The 25,282-nt window shown below is 41.2% G+C and overlaps 1 protein-coding gene across 2 annotated transcripts; it reads left to right on the top strand.

Annotated features, from left to right (window-relative positions):
* Api5 (apoptosis inhibitor 5) lies at positions 1 to 23,685 on the top strand. 2 transcript variants are annotated; one of them, NM_001127379.2, is given in 14 exon segments: positions 1 to 222; positions 7,800 to 7,961; positions 9,490 to 9,583; positions 9,992 to 10,057; positions 10,572 to 10,723; positions 12,038 to 12,244; positions 12,762 to 12,866; positions 14,042 to 14,131; positions 15,095 to 15,276; positions 16,075 to 16,168; positions 16,566 to 16,622; positions 18,334 to 18,410; positions 18,857 to 18,993; positions 21,643 to 23,685. In NM_001127379.2, coding segments are annotated over 14 exon segments (1,515 nt in total). In that variant the 5' UTR covers positions 1 to 153; the 3' UTR covers positions 21,666 to 23,685.
* Positions 23,686 to 25,282: the final 1,597 nt, after the last annotated feature.

Here is a 25,282-nt window from a genome sequence, read left to right as displayed (position 1 = left end):
GCGGGGCCGTGCTGTACGAGGTGACTGGTGGCGGCCCGGCGGCGGCTGCCGGCGTAATAGTGCGGTCGACCGCTTAGATAAGTTCCGTGGAGGCGGTGGTGGCGCCGAAGAGGTGTTGGGCGACGGGAGCGGGCCCGGAACTTGGCGCTCAGCATGCCGACGGTGGAGGAGCTGTACCGCAACTACGGCATCCTCGCCGATGCCACGGAGCAAGTGGGCCAGGTAGGTCCGGCGGCCTGCAGGGCCGGCCGCTCAGGTCTGGGCTCCCGCCGCGCTGGGCCGCGTTGCCGGGCGCGCACTCGGGACGGGAACGCGGCCTCGGCCTGCTCGGGAGCGCGCGGTCCCGCAGCACTGCCTTCCCGCGGTCTCCCGGGACCCAGCGGTCAGCCGTGCCACCTTTGCCCGGCTGTTGATGAAATGGAAAGTTTTCCTCAAGAGATCGAAACTGTCGGTTCTGGAGGCAGAAGTTGGGCAAGGTCTAGAGAGAGTAGGATGCAGGGTTTGTGCAAAGTGTGGGCGAGGCCCAATTGCCCGGACTTGGATAGGAACTCGCGGCGGCGGTGGCGGTCGTTCGGAGCGCCTTTGGGCGCCTGTCGCGCACCCAGCTGTGGCGGGCGTTGGAGGCGCGGTAGCGGCTTCGAGCTCTCTCTGGCGATTAGTGGTGCGCGAGGAAAGGACACGCGTTTTGTATTGTTTCTCAGTGGAAGAATTTTGTGAAGAAAGTCGCAGGGAGCGGCCCTGGGGAGAGGAAAGATGCAGCCCCAAATAGAACGTTCTGGGAAGTGCTCTCCACTCTCTTTGCCCCGGGCGCAATTTTCTTAAAGCTGTTGAATTCTTCCAAGCCTTGATGCCTTGTGTTGAACTTGAATTGGAAGGTCATGTGTGTGTCCTCTGGAAAAAGAGATCAATCTGGCCTGTAGGTTTCAAAAATCCATGTTTTCAATGCTTGGATGCTCTAGTGATGTCTCTGTGTGCACTTCCCAGAACATAGAGAGAGAAACGTCCTTGAGCTGAGCGATGGAGGAGTCCCTTCCGGTCCCTTAGAACGTATGCAATTCAAGTAGAACCTTCCTAAGTTTAGGGAGAAGTGAGGGGCGCGTTATAGTTTAACCTAGAATTGTGGATGTACCAACTTCAAGTGTCAGGTGGTTTTCTCCTTCCCTACATCCGTGTCTGTGGGGACTTTATTTTCAGAAGTGTGTAGGTTCACCTTCTCAGATGTATACCGCTGTTAGGTCAGTTGTAAAGCAAGGTTTATTTATTTACTTATTTATTTTTTGTCTTGCCTATAACAAGATGGAAACTATGATGGCCAGTCAGAGGAATTCGTTGTTTCTAGGACAAGTGCTAGGGCAGCCTTGGGCAGCATACTTTTGTTGATGTTTGTGACAGAGTTAGGGAGAGCTGATTGTTCTGCCAAAGTTTAATTTTGCCACACATCAGCAAGAGAGGCTAGGGCTGGAACCTAAAATAGGAATTCTCTGCTGATATATGGATGGTGCTCTCCTAAAGAGATCAATTGGGAAAACTCTGCAACTGTCCACTTCCAACTGTCATGTCCCCTACCCTGATTTTTGCTGAAGTAAGAAAAGTATTTTTTGACAGCCACCTACACAGAGTACACTAGGGCAGACGGAAACCAAGCTCAGTTTGTATGGGGAGGGGCAGGGATCCTTTTCTGGAATGATTGCAACCACATATGTTTAAGTTGTTCTTCCCCTCCTGGGATTTTGGAATATTGTAGACTGTACAGGTTGATCATCCCTAGTCTAAACTCCAAACTGCTCCTAAATGTGCAAGTGTCAGACCTCATTGTGACAGTGTGAGAAGGGAGAGTTGAACAGATTCTGTGTTAGCATTTAAAATTTTTTAGTTTCATTTTTATTCAGATTGTGTGTGCACGTGTGGGGGGGTTTGTGTACCTGTGTGTGCACATGCATGTGGAGGCCAAGGTTGACATGGGGTGTCTTTCTCATTTACTCTTTACCTTATTTTTGAGACAGATTCTCTGAGTGAATCTCGAGTCATCCATTCTGCCAGACTGACTGTCAAACAAGCCCCAGAAATCCTTCTGTGCCCCCACTCCCACCCCCAGTGCTGGGATTATAGATAACATACTGTGAGCCAAATTTTTATGTGGGTTCTGGGGATTGAACTCACGTCCTCATGATCACAAGGCAAGCATTTTACCTACTCAGTTATCTCCCACCATTAAAACAGAAAACTAGGTTTACTTGCTTACTTTCTTCAAGAGGTCAAAAATGTCTTTCTCAAGGCAAATCTGCTGTTTGGGAAGAGTACTTAAAAGACAGAAGCTAAAAGAGAAGAGAGACCTGTTTTTCTAGCTCGAGTGAGTACTGGCAGTCTGAGGGATGCAGTGTTTTTTGAGCATCTGCCAGGTACTAAGCACTGGGCATTGAGACCTAGCATAATGGCTCGTAGATGGTAGGTAATGAGCATCTTCATAACACTGATGGCAACTAGAGCCATGACTTAAACAGACGGCAGCATAACCAGCACAGCGAGTCCTGCCCCTGTAGATGTCTGAAAGTACTTACAGCAACAACAACAGCACAAAGCTATAGTGGGCCTTAGGATGTGGCTGCAGTTGTAACTGTCAAAGGAAGAGATAGTAGAGAAGACACCATCAACCATTGTAGAATAATACCTTGTTTGTGTAGCAAAATAAATTTTCATGTTACATTCCCTAGCAGATTGCTATGTGGACCCTTCTGAAACTGGCTTTTTGATCAGTTTTGATCAGTTGTCTTTAATTTGATTTTTCAGCTCTTATATTGCAAACCACACTTCCCCATTCTGGGTCAACACTCTTTCAAAGCAGCACCCTCAAATACAAGGAAAAACACAGTCTTCTGAGGCCAAGGAGAAGCTGTGTACACGTGTGTTCCTACATGCAGAGGCGGGAAATCCCCCTGTATCATTCCACAGGAGCTGCCCACCTTGTTTTATGAAACACCGGGTCTCACTGGGACCTGAAGCAGCAAGTTCCAGGGTTCCTCCTGCCTGCACTTTGATGGGGATTGTAAGCAGTACCATCATGCCTAGCTTTTCCCTCCCCTAAGTCTTACAGTACTTTTCCCGAAGCTGGTCAGATCCCTTTCTCTCTCCTTTTTTTTAAAAGGATAATTTTTTCTTTTTTCTTTTTCTTTTTTTTTTTTTTTTTTTTTCCGGAGCTGGGGACCGAACCCAGGGCCTTGCGCTTGCTAGGCAAGCGCTCTACCACTGAGCTAAATCCCCAACACCTAAAAGGATGATTTTTAAAAATTTGTATTGCTTTGTCTATGTGCTTTCGAGAAAAGGGTATCAGATTCCTATAGCCAGTTGTAAGCCTCATAGATGCTGGGAGTCCGATTCTCTTGAAGAGTAGCCAGCATTCAAACACCTAGCCATCTCTCCAGTCCAGGTCCCTTTTGGAACCTCCTTGTTAACTCTTTGTGTATTTATTAATAGTACTTCCTGTTTGTATTTTATTTCATGTATGGCTTTTCTTATTCCTTTACTAATTATAATTGTGGGAATAAGTGTTAAATCCTTAAACTGTACCTCGTCTTCTATAAACTGTTTCTTAAAGTAGAAGAAATATGAACAAACAAGCATCTGCAAAAACATTTAAAAGATCCATCTCTGATAAATGAAGAGGGCTTTTTTATAGACGTTTCTAATAAGATTGCTGGTGATAAATTCTATATGAAGTGTTAATGCCTCAGTCATTTGTTCCCCCGACTGTGACTCTCTTCCTTCAGTCCGCTCCTCACTGCACTCGCCACAGCTTCCAAATAGCCATGAGAGCAATGTGCAGCCTGCCCTTATTTCATATCTTAACTTTAAAATGTGAATACTTAACTTGGCCTGGTGAAACACCCCTATATTCCTAGCACTCTGAAGGAAGAGGTCTAGGCCAGCCTAGGTCGTATAACAAGTCCCAGCCAGCCTGAACTATGTAGTGATATTCTGACTTTTAGAAACTTTTCAGGTCACCTGCCATGAAGCCTGATGCCCTGAATACAACCCCTAGTACCTACATGGTGGGAGGAGAGAACCAGCTACCTCAGGGTTTGTTTTGTTTGACCTTCATAAACTACCTTAGCACATGTGTCAGACAGCTGTTAAGGGGCAGGCAGTGAGTGGGCTGATGTGAGATGCTGCATAATCCCAGAGCTCAGATTTGTCCTCTTGCTCCCTGATGCTGAACATATTGTCTCCTGCGTGGAGAAGGACTTGCTTTGCTGACTTGAGTTTCTTTTAGTAGCTTTATGTTGTATGATTAAACTACAGCCAAGAACCAAGTTCAAATTCCTGAAAAAGAATGAAAATACTAGCTCCTGATAGTACCAAGTGCAGACTCCATTACCTCAAGGGCGAAGCCATAGTATAGTTTCGCTGAAGCATTTTTCTCCTTTCAGGGTTCTGTTGTATTTGAGGTTATTTTGCGCTGCTAGGTGTGGAACCAGTGCCTGTTGTTTGTCAGGCTACACCCCAGCCCCTTCATCTTTTTTCTTACTCAAAAATATGTTAAAATCCTGTCCTTCATCTACTCACTGACCAGGTAATACATGCTACCTGTGTTCTGACCATCACTGCCGCAGCATATTTTGTTTTTTTAGTACATGGTAATTATACACAGTGGTTTCAATGTGGCATTTTCATATATGTACGCAGTATATTTTGACCATACCCTACTCCCTCTCTTTCTACCAACCCCTTCTATTACCCAGCTAGTCCTTCTGCTTTCATGCTTTAATTTGTTGTTTGTGAGCCAGTGAATGTCATCTGGATTACACAAGAGTATAGACAAGGGCTTATTTACAGGAGCATGAGCACCTTACCAGTGCCTTCACCATCAAAGGAAACATCTTTCCCTCCCTCTAGCAACCAGTAAATACTTACTGATCCCCGGGGAGGGGTGAGGCCTCATGAGTCCCTTCCCATTCTATGATAGGATGCTGATGGCCCAGCCTTGTGCACACGATGGCAGTTGCTGAGAATTGCAGAGCACTTCACTCCGTCTTCTAGAACTTGTATTCTTTCTACCTTCCCTTCTGTGATGTTCCCTGAGCCTGGGAGATAACTCATCTCCCATGTACTGCTGAGTGTTCAGCAGTCATTTATTCACAGTATTTGACCACATAAGAATCTCTGCTGTTGCTCTTCTCCATTGTAAACAGAAGCTTCTCTGAGCAGTGCCGACAGCGCAGCGCTAACCTACACAGTAAGTATAATTACTTAGGCAGAAATTTGATGAACACGTGTCCATTTAGCAAAATAATAACTGTAGTTTACCCTGTTTGGCCCTATGACCTTCCTTCCCAGCCATAGGATTCAGACCAGGTTCACAGTACCAGCTATGAATTCCATCCTAGAGAGCCAGCCTCAGTTCTAGTCAGAAAGCAGTTAGTTACATACATAACAGATTCACCACTGTTTCTCCAGTGGGGATATCTTGCCTACTGTGTCAAGGGTTCACAACTGATGTGACTGTTGATGACAAGCCTCCCTCTACATCCTGCAGACTCTTTAGCACTCTAAGGACTGGCCAGCAGGAAGGAAGCTTCCAGGCTTATCCTGATTTCTTTATGGCCTACAACCAAAACATGTGGTCTTATCAGCAGTAAGGCCTTACCACCTAGTTCTGGTGAGCAGTCAACCACAGTGGCAATTATCTGTTGTGTTTAGGGAACTTTAGAGGCTTCCCTGAACAACAGTTCATAGGGAAGGAGCCCACCTTTGGCACTTGGGTTTTTATTTAATTACTTGTATCTTTTAGGGATCTCCAGAAGATACCTCTGCTCAAACTTATTTCTAAATTAGCTTACCAATTACCAGACTCCCTTAGGCTTTTTCATACATCCTTGGTTTTAGTTAAACTCGCTCATCCCCGCTCTCCCCTCTTCCCTATCTCTGTGCCCCACTTCCACATCACATGTTCTATGCCCTCATATACACAGTTTCTTAGGAGAATACATTGATGAAAATGGCTCAAATTGTACCTTACATTTTTCTTGAAGGTATACCTTTAAAGAATTTAGAGTTGTGTTTTATTAATTATTGAAAACATACCAAAACATGATTTTAGAAATGCATCAAAGTATTGATGAGGTGGTTCAGGGGCTCACTTTTTGCTCTTGCCAAGGGAGGACCCTGGTTTAATTCCCAGCACCCGTATGGCTCACAACTATCTTGTTACTCTAGATCTGCTTTTCTGGCCTCTGTGGACACACCACACCACACACATACACACATACACACACACACACACACACACACACACACACACACAGAGTATTTACAGTTAATGCTTCTGATACTGTTTTGAGACAGTGTCTCATTGTGTAACTGGCTGGCTAAAACTCACTGTGTTGACACTATGAACTCACGTGGAGCTAACAGCCATGCTGGAAGAGGAATGGGCCGAGCAATGCACTGTTTCTAATATTTTATGCTGGGGATGGTCTGACCTACCACTAAGTCACTGATTGCTGAAGATACTACTTCTGTTTTATTTTCTACATTGGTGACAAGTAGAGGGCTGAAGAGATGTCGGTGCTGGTAAAGAGCCACCCGTACAAGGCCCTGAGCTCAGATACTTAGCACAAACATAAAAGCTCAGCATAGTGGCTTGAGTCTTACCCAGAGCCTGAGCGTTTGGGAGGTGGAAACTGGTGGTCCTTGGAGCTTATTGGCTAGCCTGTCTGTGAGCCCTGGGATCAGCAGGAAGTAATAGAAGGTGGATGACTCAGCAGTTAAGAGCTCCCATTGCTCTTGCAGAGGACCCAGGTTTGGTTCTAGCACCCACATGAGTCAGGCAGCTCACAAGCACCTATAAAGTAAGTTCAGCTCCAGGAGATCCCATGCTATCTTCTGACCTCTGCAGTCACCCCACACACATAGCACACACAAACAAAGATGTACACACATATACTTAAGTAAAAATCCATAGCTAAGAAATAAGGTGGAGAGTAGTAGAGGAAGACACCCAATATCATCACCCTCTCCTGTGTGTGTGTGTGCGCGTTCGCGCGTGCGTGCGTGTGGTTTTGTGTGTGTGTGGTATTGTGTGTATGTGTGTGTATTTCTGACAACATGATCAGTGTCATTTAATGAATGAACCAGCTTGGAGGTAGCTTGTGAGGAGGACTGGGAACTTGTTGAGACTTTATCCAGTTTGAGAGCACTTAAGAATTTATTTGATGGAAACAAGTGGGCTTTAGTGTATTCTCATGTGCGGTGTTAGAATTTGTCTTAATCCAAAATTGACTGGCTATACAATTTGCCACTGCTTTCACATTCTAAAATGAAAGATGAAATTAAACTTTCCTAGAATTATTTAATTTCAGAAATGTGTTCCTTTCACCTTCCTCAAAATACTAATTAGAGGCAGGGTCCTGTGGGTGGGAGGCAGGGTGAGACAAGGTCTTGCGTTGCAGCTCAGGCTGTCTTCACACTTACTACCTTCCGCCTTAGCCTCTGGAATGCTAGCATTTCAAGTGTGGGCCACGGCACCTGGCCACAGGTACCTTTTTCTTTTTTGTAAGTAAATGTAACATAACTTTGAAGAGTCTACAGTGTGTCTCCATTTTTAAAGCATGACACTCTCATGGCCTGGACTTAAACTTAGGATCATATTTCTCTTTCCCAGCTGATGTAAAATGGAATGGGCAATAGGGAATAGAGAAAGTAAAAAAGTTGTGTCCAGTTTAAGTAGTAAAACTAGTGTTTATAAACATCTGAAGCATTTGTGCATGTGTGATACATGTTGTTCCTTTTCCTCTTCTTTCCAGCATAAAGATGCCTACCAAGTGATATTGGATGGTGTGAAAGGCGGGACCAAGGAAAAGCGATTAGCAGCTCAGTTTATACCAAAATTCTTTAAGCATTTTCCAGAGCTGGCTGATTCTGCTATCAACGCACAGTTAGACCTCTGTGAGGATGAAGATGTGTCAGTAAGTTTTTGACTGACATTTAAGTAAGCTTTCTATTATCTATGTAAAAGTGACATGATCAAAATAGCAATCATCTCAGTCTATAGTCTCTGTCATTCTATGGTCACATTGTGTCAGACCCAGAGTGAATGCTAAAACTGAGAAAACACCAACTGTCACCTTGTAGTTATGAAAAATATATGGAGTAATAATTATTTATTTTGTTTTTTCATTATCCACTGCTGAAAATGGAATGTATCCAACATCTTTTTGAGATAGTTCCCAGTTCATATGAAATTAGATTGTTAATACAGTTTTTGTACCTTACAAATTTATTATATATGTCATAAGAATAGTTGGTCACTGTATTACCTGTAGCTGATTACCAGATTAAGAATAAAGCCTTTTGGGTTGGGGATTTAGCTCAGTGGTAGAGCACTTGCCTAGCAAGCGCAGGGCCCTGGGTTCGGTCCCCAGCTCCGAAAAAAAGAAAAAAGAAAAAAAAAAAAAAAGAATAAAGCCTTTTCCTATGGTGCAGAATTAACATTTGGCATTGCTAGTTACTTGTGAGGCTTCTAAGGTTTTTTTGGCTATTAGCTCTTATCTTCCTATATGAAATGAGTGAATTACTACCATCTCATGCAGTTTGCTAGATGGAAACTGCATCATTTTTAATATGAGAGCTAGTAATTTGGAGTCTTTTTCATTCAAATTGAAGTAGTCAATATGGAAGATTCTAAAATAATTCCTGGTTAAGGCTCTGCCATGCATGATGCTCTAAAGGAACAGTGTATTAACATGCCTAAAAGTCATAACCAGCAGTTGCATAGGAGTTATTGTTTATCTCTCTGCTCCAGTCCTTTACTTACTCTTCCTTTCAGCCTCACTTGTCTTATTTATTCTGTGAAAGGGAGTAGGAAATTGAGCACTGGGACAAACCTGCACTCCAGCTGTTCAGGAGGCTGAGACAAGATGATCACTTGAGCCAAGACATTTATGGCCATTCTCACAACACAGCAATACCATGTCTCAGAAACATCAGAGGGAACAAGCTGTTTTTAAAACTGTTACAGTTCTCATCTTTGTGGCAGGAGAGAGAGATAGCTCAGCGATTAAGAGCACTATTGTTCCTCTAAAGAAGCTGACACACATATACGTACACACGTGTACACATACACACAGAGATAAATAAAAGAAAAAAATCTTTAAATAATCTTTAGGTTGATGAGAGTCAGCTGAGCAAGCAATACTTTCCACATAAGCCTAACAATCTGATTTCAGTCCACAGAACCCATGTAGAGGTGGAACAAGTGAGCCAGCCTCACAGTTGTGTTCTGACTTCCACACACACAGTATACCTCCCTCCTCCGTCATTCACACACATGAACAGTACTTAAAGTATCTTAAGAAAAAGCGTACTTTAAAATTCATGTGTTTCTTAAAATGATTTCTTCTTGGTTTTAGTTGTCCTAAAAGCTGAGTTTGTCTTTTTTTGTGGTGATGCCATTTTAGTTGTTTTCTTTCTTTGTCTGTTTGAAATCATGCCCAGATACGACGCCAAGCAATTAAAGAACTGCCTCAGTTTGCCACAGGAGAAAACCTTCCGCGAGTAGCAGATATACTGACCCAGCTTCTGCAGACAGGTGAGAGGTCCTTTCGTTCCCTTTTACTGTGAAGATTCTCTCTGGAGTATTGGCTCCACTTGTGTTTTGCTTGGGGTGGGCTTGGGCAGATGACATTGAACTTACTTCATTCAGTATTGTGAAACTCCCTGACTTCTGGGTCTGTGGTACTTGTTTTGTCTTTTTAATCCTATTTATAAAGGCATAATGGTGAGCTTCTCTTCAAACTTGTAACAGTCATCATTTCCTATTTCCTATGGTGAGACACATGCAGTCTTAGCATACAGGGTTCATAGGCATGGAAAGGAGCAGCCCCCAGAGTGACACTTAGGAATAGTGAGCTAAAACTGTGGGCTCTTAACCCTGAGATGAACAGTGGGGAGTCCGCATTTACTCTTCACTCATCGTGCTGTTGTCTTTCCCCCCCAGATGACTCTGCAGAATTTAACTTGGTGAACAATGCTCTGTTAAGTATATTTAAGATGGACGCAAAAGGTAAAGGCAGTTTTTCACAATCTAAGCCTCAGGAAACCCGGGAGCGTGGGCTTTACTAAGAAGTCTCTTTCAGAAAAGTGATGACCTATTCTGAAGGGCCTCCCAACTTAGATGTTTGTTGACTTTTTAAAAACAAGCAAAACAGTTCAAATTTCCCCTAGAAATGAATTGGAAAGTTTTTTTTTTTGTTGGTGGTGGTGGTTTTTGGTTTTTTTGTTTTGTTTTGTTTGGGTTTTTTTGTTGTTTTTTTTTTTTGTTGTTGTTTGTTTGTTTGTTTGTTTTAACTTTAAAGAAATTCTTCCAAAATAGCTGAGTTTGTTACTGGGGGTAAAAGAGGTCAGTCATGCTCAAGCTGAGGCCCTGGGAGCAAAGCGCATGGCCTTTCTGGGATGGGCTGTGAACATTTCAGACTGACTTGAGCCAGCACTGGTGGTATTCAGGTGTTTATTTCTGTGAACAATGATGAAATTAATGTGAACGCTTCACACTATTTAGTTGCTCTTCTGTGTTACAGGAACATTAGGTGGCTTGTTTAGCCAGATTCTTCAAGGAGAAGACATTGTTAGAGAACGAGCAATTAAATTCCTGTCCACAAAACTCAAGACGCTCCCAGATGAAGTGTTAACTAAGGAAGTAGAGGAGCTCATACTCACCGAGTCCAAAAAGGTTGGTTGCAGTTTCCTTGAGGTTCATTGGTAGTTATCTGTGCCGGATGTGGTTTATGCAGAAGTGACAGACCCCTCTGGGGCAGTGTGCTTTACCTTGGATTTACCACTCTTTCATCCATGACCCATGCTGACTGCTCCTTGCTCTGCTTTCTCATCTTGCGATGCTTAAAGTTTTCTGAAACATTTTAAAATGAAGTAGCATAATGAAAGAAGTGGAAAAATAAGTTTTTATCATGGCCTGTAAAACCGTCCCAAGACTATGAGAGCATATCATATGTGTTAGCTGCTTTGCTTACCTAGTTCTGTGAAAAGTATCAGACAGAGCAACTTGAGGTTAAAAAAAGGTTTGTTTTGGTCCACAGTTTCGGGCAGTTTGTCATCTGTCACAGTGACAGGAGCCTGATGCAGCTGGTGACATTGCCCACAGTCAAGAATCAGGGAGATAAATGCTTATACTGATCTAGTTGTCTCTTTTTTTTTATCCAGCCCCACATCCCAGCCTGTGGAATGGTGCCAGCCACAGCAGTTCACCTCTGTACAAGCCTTCACAGGCATGCCGGGATTTTGTTATTAACCATCACACCATGCTTATTTTCTGCTCTAAGCATCTAGCACAGTTAGAAAGGCTAAAATTGCCAGACTCTTTGCCCACTTTTAAATTGCCAAATGTGGGGAATAGTTTTCTTTTAGAGAAAATTCAGCTTCTTTTCTCATGACAGCACTCACTGGAAAGAGTGTCCTGCTGAGAAGGTGGGACTGTTCTTACCTACCATCTGCTATACGGTCATCTGAGTAGGAAGGGTCGTGATTGCAAGCTTTAGTCAGTGAGCATAACCGTGGGCCCACTAGTCCAAGAGATTTGCAATACACATGTCACTTGTGTGGCAGGGAGCCTGTAGGCAACTTCTATGATGTGAGCAAGGCTCCTTAGTTGTGGGAGGCTACCCACTTAATGGTGTGCCACAGGATTTCCCAGTCCCTTCGATTGATCACTCCACAAGCCCTCCAAGAGTCGTTTTATGTATTTTTTTTTGTATTTTGCTCATTCTGTGAAATCTGTAGACACAATGTAAATCTGTTGCTGTGCGTGTTGGCAATGCCTTATATGTCAAAAACAATTTTTTTACATCAAGATTTTCTTTAAAACAGCTTTGGTCCTCTTAGAGAATACAGCTTCCCCTGTCTCTGAACATCAAACTTACCTTTTGGCAGCAGAAGCATTAGGATGGAACAGAAGTCATGATACTCTGGATATTGATCTCTCCCTCTCATTCAACTGATAATGCTGTTCTTCTGAATTGTCTTTTTCCAGGTCCTAGAAGATGTGACTGGTGAAGAGTTTGTTTTGTTCATGAAGATCCTGTCTGGGTTAAAAAGCTTGCAGACAGTGAGTGGAAGGCAGCAGCTGGTAGAGCTGGTGGCAGAACAGGCTGACCTGGAGCAGACCTTCAGCCCCTCAGACCCTGACTGCGTGGACAGGCTGCTGCAGTGCACTCGGCAGGCTGTGCCTCTCTTCTCTGTGAGCTTTGTTCCACCTCGGTGATACTGGGGGCACTCTTAGATCTGCCCGTATTCATGAACACTCCTCAGACCTCATAAACGCATTCTTAGCACAGTCGGGCAAATAGAAAGCAGAGTGGCATTGTAAGAGCCCAAAACAGCAAGATGTTTCTTTCTCTGAGGGCTTGCGTAGAAGCTTTCTAAAAATGACAAGTGCTTGCATTCATTCTGTCACCAATTTTGTTTGCCCTACATGAGTTTTCTGAGATATATATGCCCTAATTTGAAAAACATGAAGAATATGTCCTTGTTGGGAAATGTGCAGTGTGTAAATTCAGCACTAACATGTCACTAAATTTAACTTGAGAGTCAAAAAGGACATTCAAGATCTATCGATGTGCAGGTGTTCCAGATACCCTTGCAAAGAAGGCCATGTAATGTTGCGATACTAAGTTCACGCTTTTCAACAGTCTGCTATAATCTTTGAAACAAGACTTGTTTGTTTAGTAACTTTTATTTCTTGCTTGGTTTTACAGAAAAATGTTCATTCTACAAGATTTGTGACATATTTCTGTGAGCAGGTTCTCCCTAATCTCAGTACCCTAACTACCCCAGTGGAAGGTCTGGATATACAGTTGGAGGTAGGAGAACCTTCCTGCTTTAAAAAGCACCACAAAGCTATTTCTGTTTTTTAGGAGAAATGTGAATCACTGACTTAGATCTGATTTCCAGGAGCATAATTGAAATGTCTGGCAGTGTTAGCTAGTAATCTCCTAGGCCAGAATTAATTGGATAGAAATGATTTATGGATTCCATTATAGTTGTTGTGATTAGGGCAGCACTGCCTATACATGTCAGTGTATGAAGTTTATACCTGTAAAGCCTAAATACTTTTAAATAAGGAACTTATGACAAGTTTCCATACAGATTTAAACTAGATTAGGCCAATAGGATGGTATTTGCAGGTAAAGGTATTTGCCACCAAACCTGATGACCTAAGTTTTGTCCCCAGAAACTGCATTGTGGAAGGAGAGAACTGACTCCTGAAAGTTGTTGTATGACCTCCACATGTGCAGGCACATGCCCATATACACAAATTTACAAGCATTAAAAATAAACTAGCTTAACACCACATATCCTTTACCCCTGTCCTCCAGTGGAGTGGACACCCTCCTGCTTTGGCTCTCAGCTGTAGCAGACACAGTTGTCAGCGGATCTCTTGTGGTATTCGCACTGTCTCTCCTCCTCCAGTGTTTGACTTACTCAACCCTGAATCACACCATGTGGCACAGCACCAGACTCTGCCAACAGCCTTGATGATAGTGACTTGAATGAAAACCAGGAACTGCATATGCCATTTCATGCTCCAGCTACCTCTAGAACAAGGAGTTGGGTGTATAGAGTACCTAGAGTCTAACTTCAATAGCAAGAACCACCATAAATTTGGGTGGTTGCTGTTGCAGACTCTGAGTGGTGATTGGAGGATTAATGTATTTATCATTTTTTTCATTGTACCTAACATTGACAGTATGGGCCTAGAGTAGGAGTTGTTGGTATTCTTTTCCTAGCTTCTTACAGATGTATTGCGAATTAGGATTCTTGGATTTGCTAAGATATTGACATGCACCCTATGATTGTACTAAGAGCTCTCTCTTTCTTTAATGTTTATCTCTAGGGTTTTTTTTTATCCAGTTCTAACATGATTCTGAGAAACATAATTGAAAATGAGGACAGTCTTTTAAAGGTTTAGAATCCCTGTCATTCATAGGTCTTGCTCATTTAAAAATAGTTCTAAAAGTAAGTTTGTATGTTTCAGGTATTAAAGTTGTTGGCAGAGATGAGTTCATTTTGTGGTGACATGGAAAAACTAGAAACAAATTTAAGAAAACTGTTTGATAAGTTATTGGTAAGAACTTTCTTCTTTCCTTGGGATGTGGTCAAAACTAATGTATTATCAAGTTCTAGAATGTGAAAACTAGCTTGAATTTTGCCTTGAATATTAATTCTAGTTGAGTACACAGGCCTTGTGTTTCCTCTTTTGTAAGGAAGTCTCTTTGGATCTTAGCATTTCCAAGTTGCTAATTCTTTGCATAAAGACCACTCGTGATTTAGAGACTAGATCACCCCCTTTCTCCCAAATCAAAACGATATCCTGTCTGTGAAAAAGAAAGTATCACTAACTCTTCTGATTGTGCTAAAGAGTCTAAGAACTGTAGTTAGCATTGCAGAGGTCATTTGTTCCAGGCCACCAACTAGGTAGCCGCCTAAGGCCAAGTAGCTGTAGCAACCAGGAAATAGTCTGTCGTTTAAGTTGTAATTGTGGAGAAAATAGGCCATCTGATAAAAATCAGCAGCAGCATCACTGAGTGACTCTCCCGTTTAATGTGAGCAGTTACATAAATGGCCAAAGATAAGCCTCAGGCCCTTGGCATATAAGGAACCATTCAGCATCTGCTTCCAAATTTGCAGTATCTATTGGGTGTTGTAAGGCTGATCTTGAATGCCTTTGTCACACTTTCGGTGTAAAGAGTACAAACTTAAAACAATATGGACTTTAGAAAATGTTTTTTTTGTTGTTGTTGGTTTTTTTTTTTTTAATTCATTAAGAATGTAGTCTTTATGGACATTGAACTTTGGTGCCTACTACCTGAGGTTAGCGATTTCCACTTTCGATATAAGTGGGAGCAGCTGTAACATAGGTTAATAATCATGGCTAATGTGCGAGAGCTTTGTCTAATAGGTCCTAGCTCAGTTTCTAGTCTGTTTTTAGTGTTCTTGTCTTAAAATTGTGCTTTAGGATTACATAGGTATCTCTTTATAACAAGAGTCTTTAGAACAGACTGCAAACGTCTGCTCTTTCCTCTCTTAGGAGTATATGCCTCTCCCTCCAGAAGAAGCAGAAAATGGAGAGAACGCTGGGAATGAAGAGCCCAAGCTACAGTTCAGTTATGTGGAGTGCTTATTATATAGTTTTCATCAGTTGGGCCGAAAACTTCCGGACTTCCTAACAGCCAAACTGAATGCAGAAAAGCTCAAAGATTTCAAAATTAGGTATTATATGACAGAAGTGGCTTAGTCCTTAACAAAGATGGAAAATCTTCAAGCTCTCTGGGTTTTTATTTTGTTTTATAAGATCTGATTCTTCTTACTCTTCCTTATATAGGATGAGAGTCCAAAAAACACATTTTTAAACATTTCACAGATGTGGCAGTACAGGTCCCTGGTGGGAAGTGAACTTTAAAACAAATGAACTCTTGACTCTTCTCTCTTGACCTATGACCTTGGGCATGGTCCCCAGCTGCTTATTCTCATCTGTTAGGTTTGAATGACAGTAGGGATCAGAATAAGCTTGTACAATGCCCAGCCCCTGGTATGTGTTGAGTATCTATATCCATAGATATTGATAATATTTAACAGGGTTGATGGAAGAGCAGTGCTAGACAAGTTAGTGGTTCATTTTTATAAGGATACTTTGCATACAATCATTCCATGAACAGATTTGCAGTGTTTGAGCCGTACTTGCCACTTGCTACTACCCTCTTCTTTCCCACTGGGAATTGTTTACTGTATGTCAGTCAGGCAGTGTGGCTTTACAGACTCCTTAGTATCAGCCAATTAGGAAGCTGAGGTAGAAAAGTCACTTGGCTAACCTGGACAACATGGCATGTCTGTCTCAGCAGCAAATGTTTGCTGAAATACCAGATCAGAAACTAATAACATAGGGAAATACTCTTGTGTTGTTGTTCACCAAGCTGTTTTCTGTACCGTGCATTGTTACTGCCGTAGTAGAAGATTATTTAAGAACAAAGTTGAAGTGATGAATTACTGACTAAAGACTTTGTCATTTAGGTTGCAGTACTTTGCACGGGGCCTTCAGGTTTATATCAGACAACTTCGATTGGCTCTCCAGGGTAAAACAGGCGAGGCCTTAAAAACAGAGGAGGTAAGAATGCTGATGACGACACAGAAGTTGTCAGTTCCAGTGACTGACTCTGTGGTCCTTGCTGGGATTTGGTTCCCCTTGAGTTTTCATAATAAAACCACTCTTAATGAATAAACCTTTTCAGTTTTCATTACAAATTCCTGTAGTTTATACTGGTATCCTTTAACTTTATATATAACGTTCTTTTATTACTTCATGTTGTATTTCTCAGGTAAATTGTAGTTCAGCCTGCCAAAGAAGCATGGCTGGTTTGCATAGGATAGAGACATAGGAAAAAAAAACCATAAATTTAAACCTCTACTTAGAAATTTCTACCTGTAGATGTGAATTTGGTTCCATGCAGAATGGTATGGGTGCACAGAAATTATTGAATTTTAATTTTGTATTCCCTTTACAGAACAAGATAAAAGTTGTTGCATTGAAAATAACAAACAATATCAATGTTTTAATCAAGGTGAGTCTGCTTTTTTCCTACACTGCCAGCTACCTAGAGTCAGTGCAAGATGTTTTCCTTGTGTCTGCAATGGGGAGATTGAATCCCTTCCTAACATTTGCTCTTTTGAAGCTTTGTCGTTCTCTGTCGTAATAAGTGACACTTGTGAAGCCAACCTGAACTGAAAAGGATGAAAGGCTGAGAGGGCCATGTAGAGCAGTGAGCAGATAGAAGTAGGCTTCGTCATTTTAGTAGCGTAAAGCTCTACTGCTTTGTCTGTCTGTTGGGACACTCCTGACTTTTTTTAACATTGTGTTTTTATTTTATATGCATTGGTGTTTTGCCTGCATGTGTCTGTGTGAGAGTGTCAAATCCCCTAGAACTGGAGTTACAGGCAGTTGTGAGCTGCCATGTGGGTGCTAGGAATTGAACTCTGGAAGAGCAGACAGCACTTGTAACTCGTGAGCCATCTCTGCAACTCCCAGTTCTGGTGGTCTTAATGTTCTTGGGTCTTTTTGAATGGTCGGTGAAACCCTGCATTGCCTGTTGTAATAACAGGCAGGTGATATGCAGCACATGAAGTGGTTTTTTCTGTGACATTTTTTGTGAACATATCTGTGTAATACACTCAAAGTTTTGCGTACTGCAGGCTAATGACACCTTGCCTTTAATTTAAAATTGTCCTCCTGTTCTTTTTTATCCCTAAATATCTACTAGTGTGCTTATAATAACCAGAGCATAAAGCCTAGCAGTAAGACAAGTATGCCTTCAGCTAGTGTGGTAAAAATGCTACAGAGAAAGTGCTTTTTATCCAAACAAAGAGATCATTGCAGAGACAGTGATAGTGTCATTAGACATGAGTGATTAGTGTCATCTCTCCAAGAAGTAAAAAGACATTCAAAGCAAAAGTCAATGCATGTGTAGCTTGCTTTGTAATTCTACCACTCAAGAGGTAGCAGCAGCAGAATCACCGTAAGTTCAAGATAGGCTAGTCAACAAAGTGAAATCACCCTGACTCAAAACACTGGAAGCTTTATAATGTATATCTGCTACCATTTATTACTTGGGTTAGATCAGCATCCGTGTAAAAAGCCAGGCAGAGTGGTACATGCCTGTAATACCAGTACTGGGGAGTCAGAAACATGAGGATCCCTGGAACTCACTGGCCAACAGTGAGTCTCTGAGCCCCACTTCAGTCAGATGCTGTCTCAAAAACTAAAGTGAAAGAGTACTCAGGAAGACACCGGCATCAGCCTCTGACCTCCCAACTCCCCCCCCCTCCACACACACACACACATGAACACAAACACATGTACATGAGCACTCAGAGTAATAAGTTGTTCCAATTGAAACACCCTAGTAACTGCCTTTGTGCAAAAGGAAAGCTTTCTTGGTTGGTTTTGTTCATTGAAATTGGTCAGTATTGATGTCTCATCCTAAAGTTTGGGGCTATTTTAAAGGGGGAAAAAAGCTAAGGTTTAAGTCACATACAAAACAGGAATTGGTGTCTTTTACAACAAAATTGTCTCCAGTTTCTTAGACAGTTTTCTTTGTGTCTGTTTGGTTGGAAGCATAAGAAATAAAAGCTTTTCCTCCTAACATTTTCTTTGAACCCAGTGCCTTGCGCAAAACCGTCTAAGATGTGTCTTCCTGCCTCTTTTCCTCGCTCACTACTTCCTTACTGAACATATCTATTAGAAGTCTTGGCTGATTTTGGTTTTTGTCTTTCCAGGATCTCTTTCACATTCCTCCTTCTTATAAGAGCACGGTAACATTGTCCTGGAAACCTGTACAGAAAGTTGAGATTGGGTAAGAAATGGATTTTAAAGAGATTCAAGAGTCAAATCCTGAGTTCAGTTGCTGATTTTAATTTTACAGGAGAGCACATTGTTAGTTAACTGATTCTCAAGAAACTGTTAAAATATGACTGCTAGAAAGAGGACGTAAAGCACCAAGTCATTCCAGAGCCTTACAAAACAGGGTGGTGGGTACACCCTGGAGTGCTTGAGTGTGTGTGTATTCCTGTCACATGACTAGATTTGGTGGCAGCTTCATCACCGAGGGATCAGACTCTCTTTGAAACCACACATTTCAAGTACTGTAAAGCCTTGTTTATGCCCATTGGGAATTTCTGTATAACTCTAGCCCAACAGTCTAATGTGACATTCGAATGTAACTCACAGGCTAGTTTAGAGCTGTTGTAACTTTTGGCATAATGCGGTGCTTTATAATAGTTGCTTTTCCCACTGTTCCAGGCAAAAGAGAACCAGTGAAGATACAAGTTCAGGTTCACCACCTAAGAAATCTCCAGGAGGACCAAAAAGGGATGCCAGACAGATTTACAATCCTCCTAGTGGGAAGTACAGCAGCAATTTGGGCAACTTTAATTATGGTGAGCGTTTTCGTTTGGGTACAAGCAGTTCAAGAGATTAGGTAGAAAGTGCTATGTGCTTTTCTGTTAGACAGACAGACAGACAGATCAGCAGTTCAAGAGATTAGGTAGAAAGTGATACGTGTTTTCTGTTGGATGGATGATTGATTGATTGATAGATAGATAGATAGATAGATAGATAGATAGATAGATAGATAGATAGATAGATAGATAGATAATATTTCTGTTAGGTGGCTTATCTGAGTTAGCCTGCAAAAGAGGGCCATTGGGGAAATAATCATGTCTCCATATTCTTTATAACTCTTGTGTACTCACTGAATGAGTGATGCCTAAGCACTTGAAAAAAAATATGCCAGCTGTATTAAGAGGAACCCACAGAAACAGGAAGTTGTCATGAACTCTTATGTACTCTGGCAGATGTGGGGAAGGTCTCAGAGTTGTGGGTCTATTGCTGGAAACACTCAGGTTTTCTGTGCTAGTTGAAAGAGAGAAGTCATAGAAATAGAGTCAGATGGTTAAGCATTGTGTGCCTGGGAAGATATTATAATCTACCTTTGCCTAACCAAATGCAGTCTTCTGTCATTGCTTCTAGTCCTTCTTGGCTCAGAGAACTTTCTTCCAACCCACCTATTCTGTGAAGGTTCTAGAGTCAGTAAGGAAGTCTGTTCCTTACTAGATTTTCCCCACATGAATCATTTTTAAAGGAATGGACAATGGGGCATAATGGTAGGTGCCTATAATCCCAGCACTCAGGAGGGTAAGGCCTGGGAGGATCATAAGCTCAGGGCAAGCCTGGGCTAAGTAATAAGAACAAAAGGCTCAGCAGGGGCAGACGTAGGTCACCTAGCTAACTCTTGCTCTTGCTTAGGAAAAGCTTACTGCTGGCAGTCACAACTCCAGAGAGGAGTTCAAGTAGCTGTATTCATGTAGCTGCCTTGAGTGAAAATCAAAAATAAATGCTCAAAACAGAGAGATGACAGACTGTAATAATACTTTGGTAGTGCTTTACAACTCACAGGTAGCTAAACAACTGAAGGCATCTCTGGTCTTTGTATTAAAACTGAAATTGTGTTGTTTGGATTCCTTTGAGAAGCTGTGCATCTTTCATATTCAGAAAAATAGAATTAAAAAATGTAAAGGTTAGTTTTGATAGTCTATTGGTGCATAACAAATAATTCTGTACATTACCTTGCTAAGTGTATTGCTGCTTAAGGAAACTTATTTCTGTGGACTGATGTGTAGTTCAGAAATAAGGAGGTCCTTTTCTTATGCCTGAGAAGAATGTGGGAGCAGTGAGAGAATAAATCATGCCATGCATCTGAAATAAAAAGTTACAGCACCCATAGTCAGTGTATCTGTCACTGATACATCACTCTCAGCAACCACTGTTGTCTTCTCGAAGCTGATCAGTATGGGTAGTTTAAAATGTGCATGTTATGACTAACTTAAAGACATAGAGCTTTTTGTTGTTGATTCTGTATAGTGCATCTTGAAATGAGTATATCTATCCTATAAGTGTCACCTTTGAATATGTTGTCTAGTGCATTAAACATGTCAACTTCATTAAAGTGATTTGCATACCAATCCATGAATAAAATTATCATTGTACAAGAAGTGACTGAGTCAGGCTCCATTGTATTGCAGAGAAAAGTCTAAATTTGAATTGACTAAACTTGAAAAGTCTAGTTAGTTTTCTGTCTCAGAATTGAAATCTTTTTCCTTTTTGGGAAAAAGGGAGATTTATGAGAAAATCACCTAATATCGGCAGTGACAGAAATTTTTAAATGGGCATGAAATTGGCCTAAAAGGTCTTTTTCAAGACACCAGGATTGTGGATCAGAAAGATCAGTACCAGCCTTTATTAGTGCTAGCAAGATTGCTGCAATGAGAAAGTCTGAAGTTCAACAAACAAATTAGATTTCATTTGCCCATGATGAACAATCCAGCCTTGCTCCTAACTTCAGTGTTCTTCACTGGGACATCTTTTTTGAGCTAATTCCTCTTGGTCTTGTTCTCTGTGTGACTTGACTTTCAGCAAAAGATGTACTGTGCTCATTCAGAGTATCTGTGTGTGTGTGACATACAGCTTTGTGAGAGCTCTGGGGAGTTTAGCCCACGAAGGAAAGAAAAGGCTCAGCGTTGAACCTGCACCTAATATAAGGGTCAATTCTGTAGATGGTGAGATCACAACAAACACAACAAACACACTACCTGTGTATCACATGAAAAGGCAGCCTCACTGTCCAAAACAGTTGGAAGTTTAAAATACTTCTCATATATAAAAAGACAAGTAGTTTTTGTTGCATTGTTAATTGCTTAGTAAGTGCAGTCATTTTTATCCTGTTATTCTTTGATAGTAATAAGCACCAAAATAGAAACAAGTATGGTTGTCCTAACATTGTTGCTTTGAAACAGCTTTGCTAATGAGAATCGTTTAGTCAAACTGCTATGAAGTTCCTAGCACTTTGCTGTTTACCTCTCTGCCTCTGTAAATGCATGGACAGAGTGAATCTGAAGAGAGTGGCAGAATGCCACTTGCTTTTATAAACCCTGCTGCTATTTTCAGAACTACAAGCTGTATTCTTCTATTTGCTGAACCATGATGTCCTAATCAAGACCTAAACCATTGTTCGCTTTTTCGTAGAGCAGAGAGGAGCCTTCAGGGGAAGTAGAGGTGGCCGAGGTTGGGGAACAAGAGGAAATCGTAGTCGAGGACGACTCTACTGATTGCGACATCACACTCTTGAGCATTGTCGTGAGATTAATATACTTAAATCTACTACTACTCATTGGATTGCCGGGGATGTCCCTTTAAAAGGACTGCTGCCTTCAGCTGAAAACGTAATGTTCTTTCTACCTTTGTATGTATGATCTACTTTTGTAAAAGACCATGGTTGTGTCCAAGGTAAAACCACAACAATATTTTTGGATGCTTTGTCTGCAGCCTTGACTTGTTTTCACAATATCCTCATTATCCAGACTTCATCTTGTGAATCTTGCTTTTACACATCTTGATAATTTGTTATTGAGAACTGACTCTAATGGGAAATTCAGTCTAGCTTGTGATCTGGTAAAGATGATCACTTTTTGAAGCGTTACTTATTTTCCTCCCCATTCTGTTACAGTTTCTTGCCCAATACATGGAGAAGAGTAGTAATCAGTCTTAACCTTTTGCTTCCATTGTTTTCTAATGAAGCTGCTAGGCAGTGTTGTAACATTCCTGCCAAGGGTCATAGAAATTAAACACCAGCTTCTCACAGTGTACAAGTGACATCAGGCTTTTAGAAAAAAGTTGCTTTGCATTGCTCCCTTCACTCTTCTCCATATTTTGGAATACAGCTTTGAACGCAGGGTCTTATTATTTGAATAAGAGTACATGTGCATAATATACGTACAGACATAAGCATATGTTGTGTGTATATATATGCATGCTATGGAACTTGAGTATACAACAAATCAATACTTTAAATTCTCAGAATGGGTCATCTGATATAGTGATTATCCCTTTGAGACTGAATCCATTACTGACTTGGTATCTAGGTTTCTACTCCAGTAGGGAGGAATTTCAGTCAGTTGAACTCACATGATTATTATTGTTTAAAACTAAAAAGAAAGTCTCTTTTTTCAGAGACAAATCTAAAGACCCTTGTTGGTGAAATACAGCCAGATCTGATGTACATACAGGATGTGATAGTGTATTTAGGATTTGGAGACTTAATAACCAGGGCTACCCAGGAAAGTGACTTGATGACATAGTACCTACCATAAGAGTTGTTCACTCAGCTTGCTTTTGCCACTTTCAAAATTTAACTTCTCAGGTTATTAATCAGATTATTGTATGTTAGCCAATAGTCTTTAGATTAAGACAACAGATGGGAGGTTTGTGGAGTGTCTTGTGTTGGGCATTTTTAGTAGCCCAGACTCTGTTCTTCATTTGAATGTTTCATAAATTTTTGTTCCACAGTTACTCTTCCTTCTCCAAGTTTGCTATTCAAATCAGAAATTCAGATGACATTTTTAGTGGTTTGTTGTTTTGGTTTTTTTGAGGTTTTGATTCCTACACAGGTGTCTTCATTACCATCACTTCTACACTGGGAAAAAAAAATAATCTCCTTTGTGAGAACCACTGCACGTATTTATGGCAAAAATATTTCTGAAAGTCTAGAATGATGGAAATGAGCACGGGAAGTTGGTCAGCTTGACTAAGGAGTGCTGGCAATAAACTCTGAGCATTCCACAGGACTGAGCTGAACCTAGGCTCCCTTGGAATCTGAACAGACAGGAACATGGGATTGCCAGTTGACTACTCTGACCATCTAGTTATGGACTTCAGAGATAAATCAGCCATGGCCTAAAGCCATTTCAAGAACAAAAATGAATTGGGACTATAGCAATATAAGTTTGAACACAGTAATGTTTCCTCTCTTGTCTGAGGGTATTTGTAAACTCAGCAGAAGTAACTTGACCTCATGTCTACTACAGAACTCCCTGCATTCATCCCTTCCTTATCCTTTTGCTTCCTTTCCCTTGCCTAGTCAGTAGTTCATGACTTAGTATTCTTTTTGCTTCAGAAATTTGAAAGAAAATCTTTATGCCATGAATCTTTTTCTTCCACAAGGACACCTGTTTACCACCTTGTTTAAATGTAAATGTTCCCTTATGCTTTTGAAATAAATTTCCTTTTGTAATTTTGTTTTGTGTCTTAATGTGTTATAATTATAACTTTGGATTCTTGATTCTTAGATATTAGCATTTATTGATTGCTTCTCATATGGCAAACTGTTAGATCTTAAATATAAAAATGAAAAAAAGGTGTTCTGTTGTCAAGGTCAGTCTTGAAAGCCATCTGTTTTAGATATTTACTTATAAATAAGTAAATTTTTATTAGTCTTCTGGAAAATATTCCATTCTGTCAAAACAGCATCAGGAGAGCTGAAGCATGGTGTCCTGTGCCTATAATTCTATCAGGGTATTGAAGTAGGGGGATCACAAATTACTTAGGCTACATAGTGAGACTCTCTCCCTAAGGTTTGAGGATGGAAGAAAATAAACAGCTCGATTCAGTGACATAAATCCATAATCCCAGGAAGCAGGAGGCTGAGGCAGAAGGTTCAAGTTTGAGGCAAGCATGAAGTAAAAAAGATCTATTAAAAATAAAAACTTGGGCCAGCATGTCTCAGCAGATAAAGAAGCTTGCTGCCAAGCCTAACAGCCTAAGTTCAGTCCTCTGCATCCACATGATAGAAAGAGAACCAACTCATGACAGATATACTATGGCCTGCACATACACTAAATGCAATAAAGTTTTAATAAATGACTACATTAGATTACAAATTACAAAGTCTGTCCCAATTTTGAGACTGCAAAGTACAGTACTGCTCTTGCAGAGAACTCCAGTTTAATTCTCAGCATCCACCTTAGGCAGTTATGCCTGTAACTAACTCAGAAGCAATAATTTCTGTCATGGTTTGGATATGAAAAGTGCCTTAAGGCTCATGCGCTGAGGCTTTGTCCCCAGTATTTAGGGGTTGGCTTCAGGTAAGTGAATTTTTAGGGCACCAGTCCAATAAATGTCTTAGTCGACCGAATGAATGTGGGACATGGAGAAAATCTTGTCCCTAGCCTCTTTGTATCTTCATTTGCTACTCAGCCTTCTGTCACAAGCTCTGCGGCCATGATCCTCTGCCTCACCACCATCCAGCCATGAGCTGAAACCTCTGCATTGGAAAACAATAAGTCCTCCTTTAATGTGCCTGCATCATACAATGTATTACGGTAAAGAGAAGAACATCACACATGTAGGTTGGGATTTGTAATTGTTCTACTCCAAATGGGAAAGCTACTTTTTGAGAGGAATTGGGGAAACCCAGCCAAAGCCTAAATACAGATACTGTTAACATAAATTCCTCCATTTTTAGTTGCTAATAGATTAAATGAGCAAAGAATTTTAGGACAGACCCCTTGGATGACCTTGGTTAACCCAGCTTTTCCCAATTCTCCTTTCTAGTACTTCAGAACCTAAGTTGGAGACCGAAGCCTGGACATCCTTGAAAACCTGTCTTGTACTTCCTTTTCCAAGTTTTACTGTGTATTCTTTCTCACTAGACCAGACCTAAGAACCGCTGCAGAAATTAATCACATTTTACACTCAAAATGTAGAAAATACTATCACAGAGTAGTATAGTACGTCATTAGTGCTGCATTCAGAGGTGGCAAGAAATATGACATCTTTATGCACTAGGACTTGGTCTATATCTTAAGTTGAAGAAAAGGTCACAAGTAAAGGCTG

The sequence above is a fragment of the Rattus norvegicus genome, chromosome 3 (genome assembly GCF_021556685.1).
Source record: "Rattus norvegicus strain SHRSP/BbbUtx chromosome 3, alternate assembly SHRSP_T2T, whole genome shotgun sequence".
In the NCBI taxonomy this organism is placed as follows: Eukaryota; Metazoa; Chordata; class Mammalia; order Rodentia; family Muridae; genus Rattus; species Rattus norvegicus.
The sequence above is the reverse complement of the archived record's forward strand: the minus strand, read 5'-3'. Positions and strand labels throughout refer to the sequence as shown.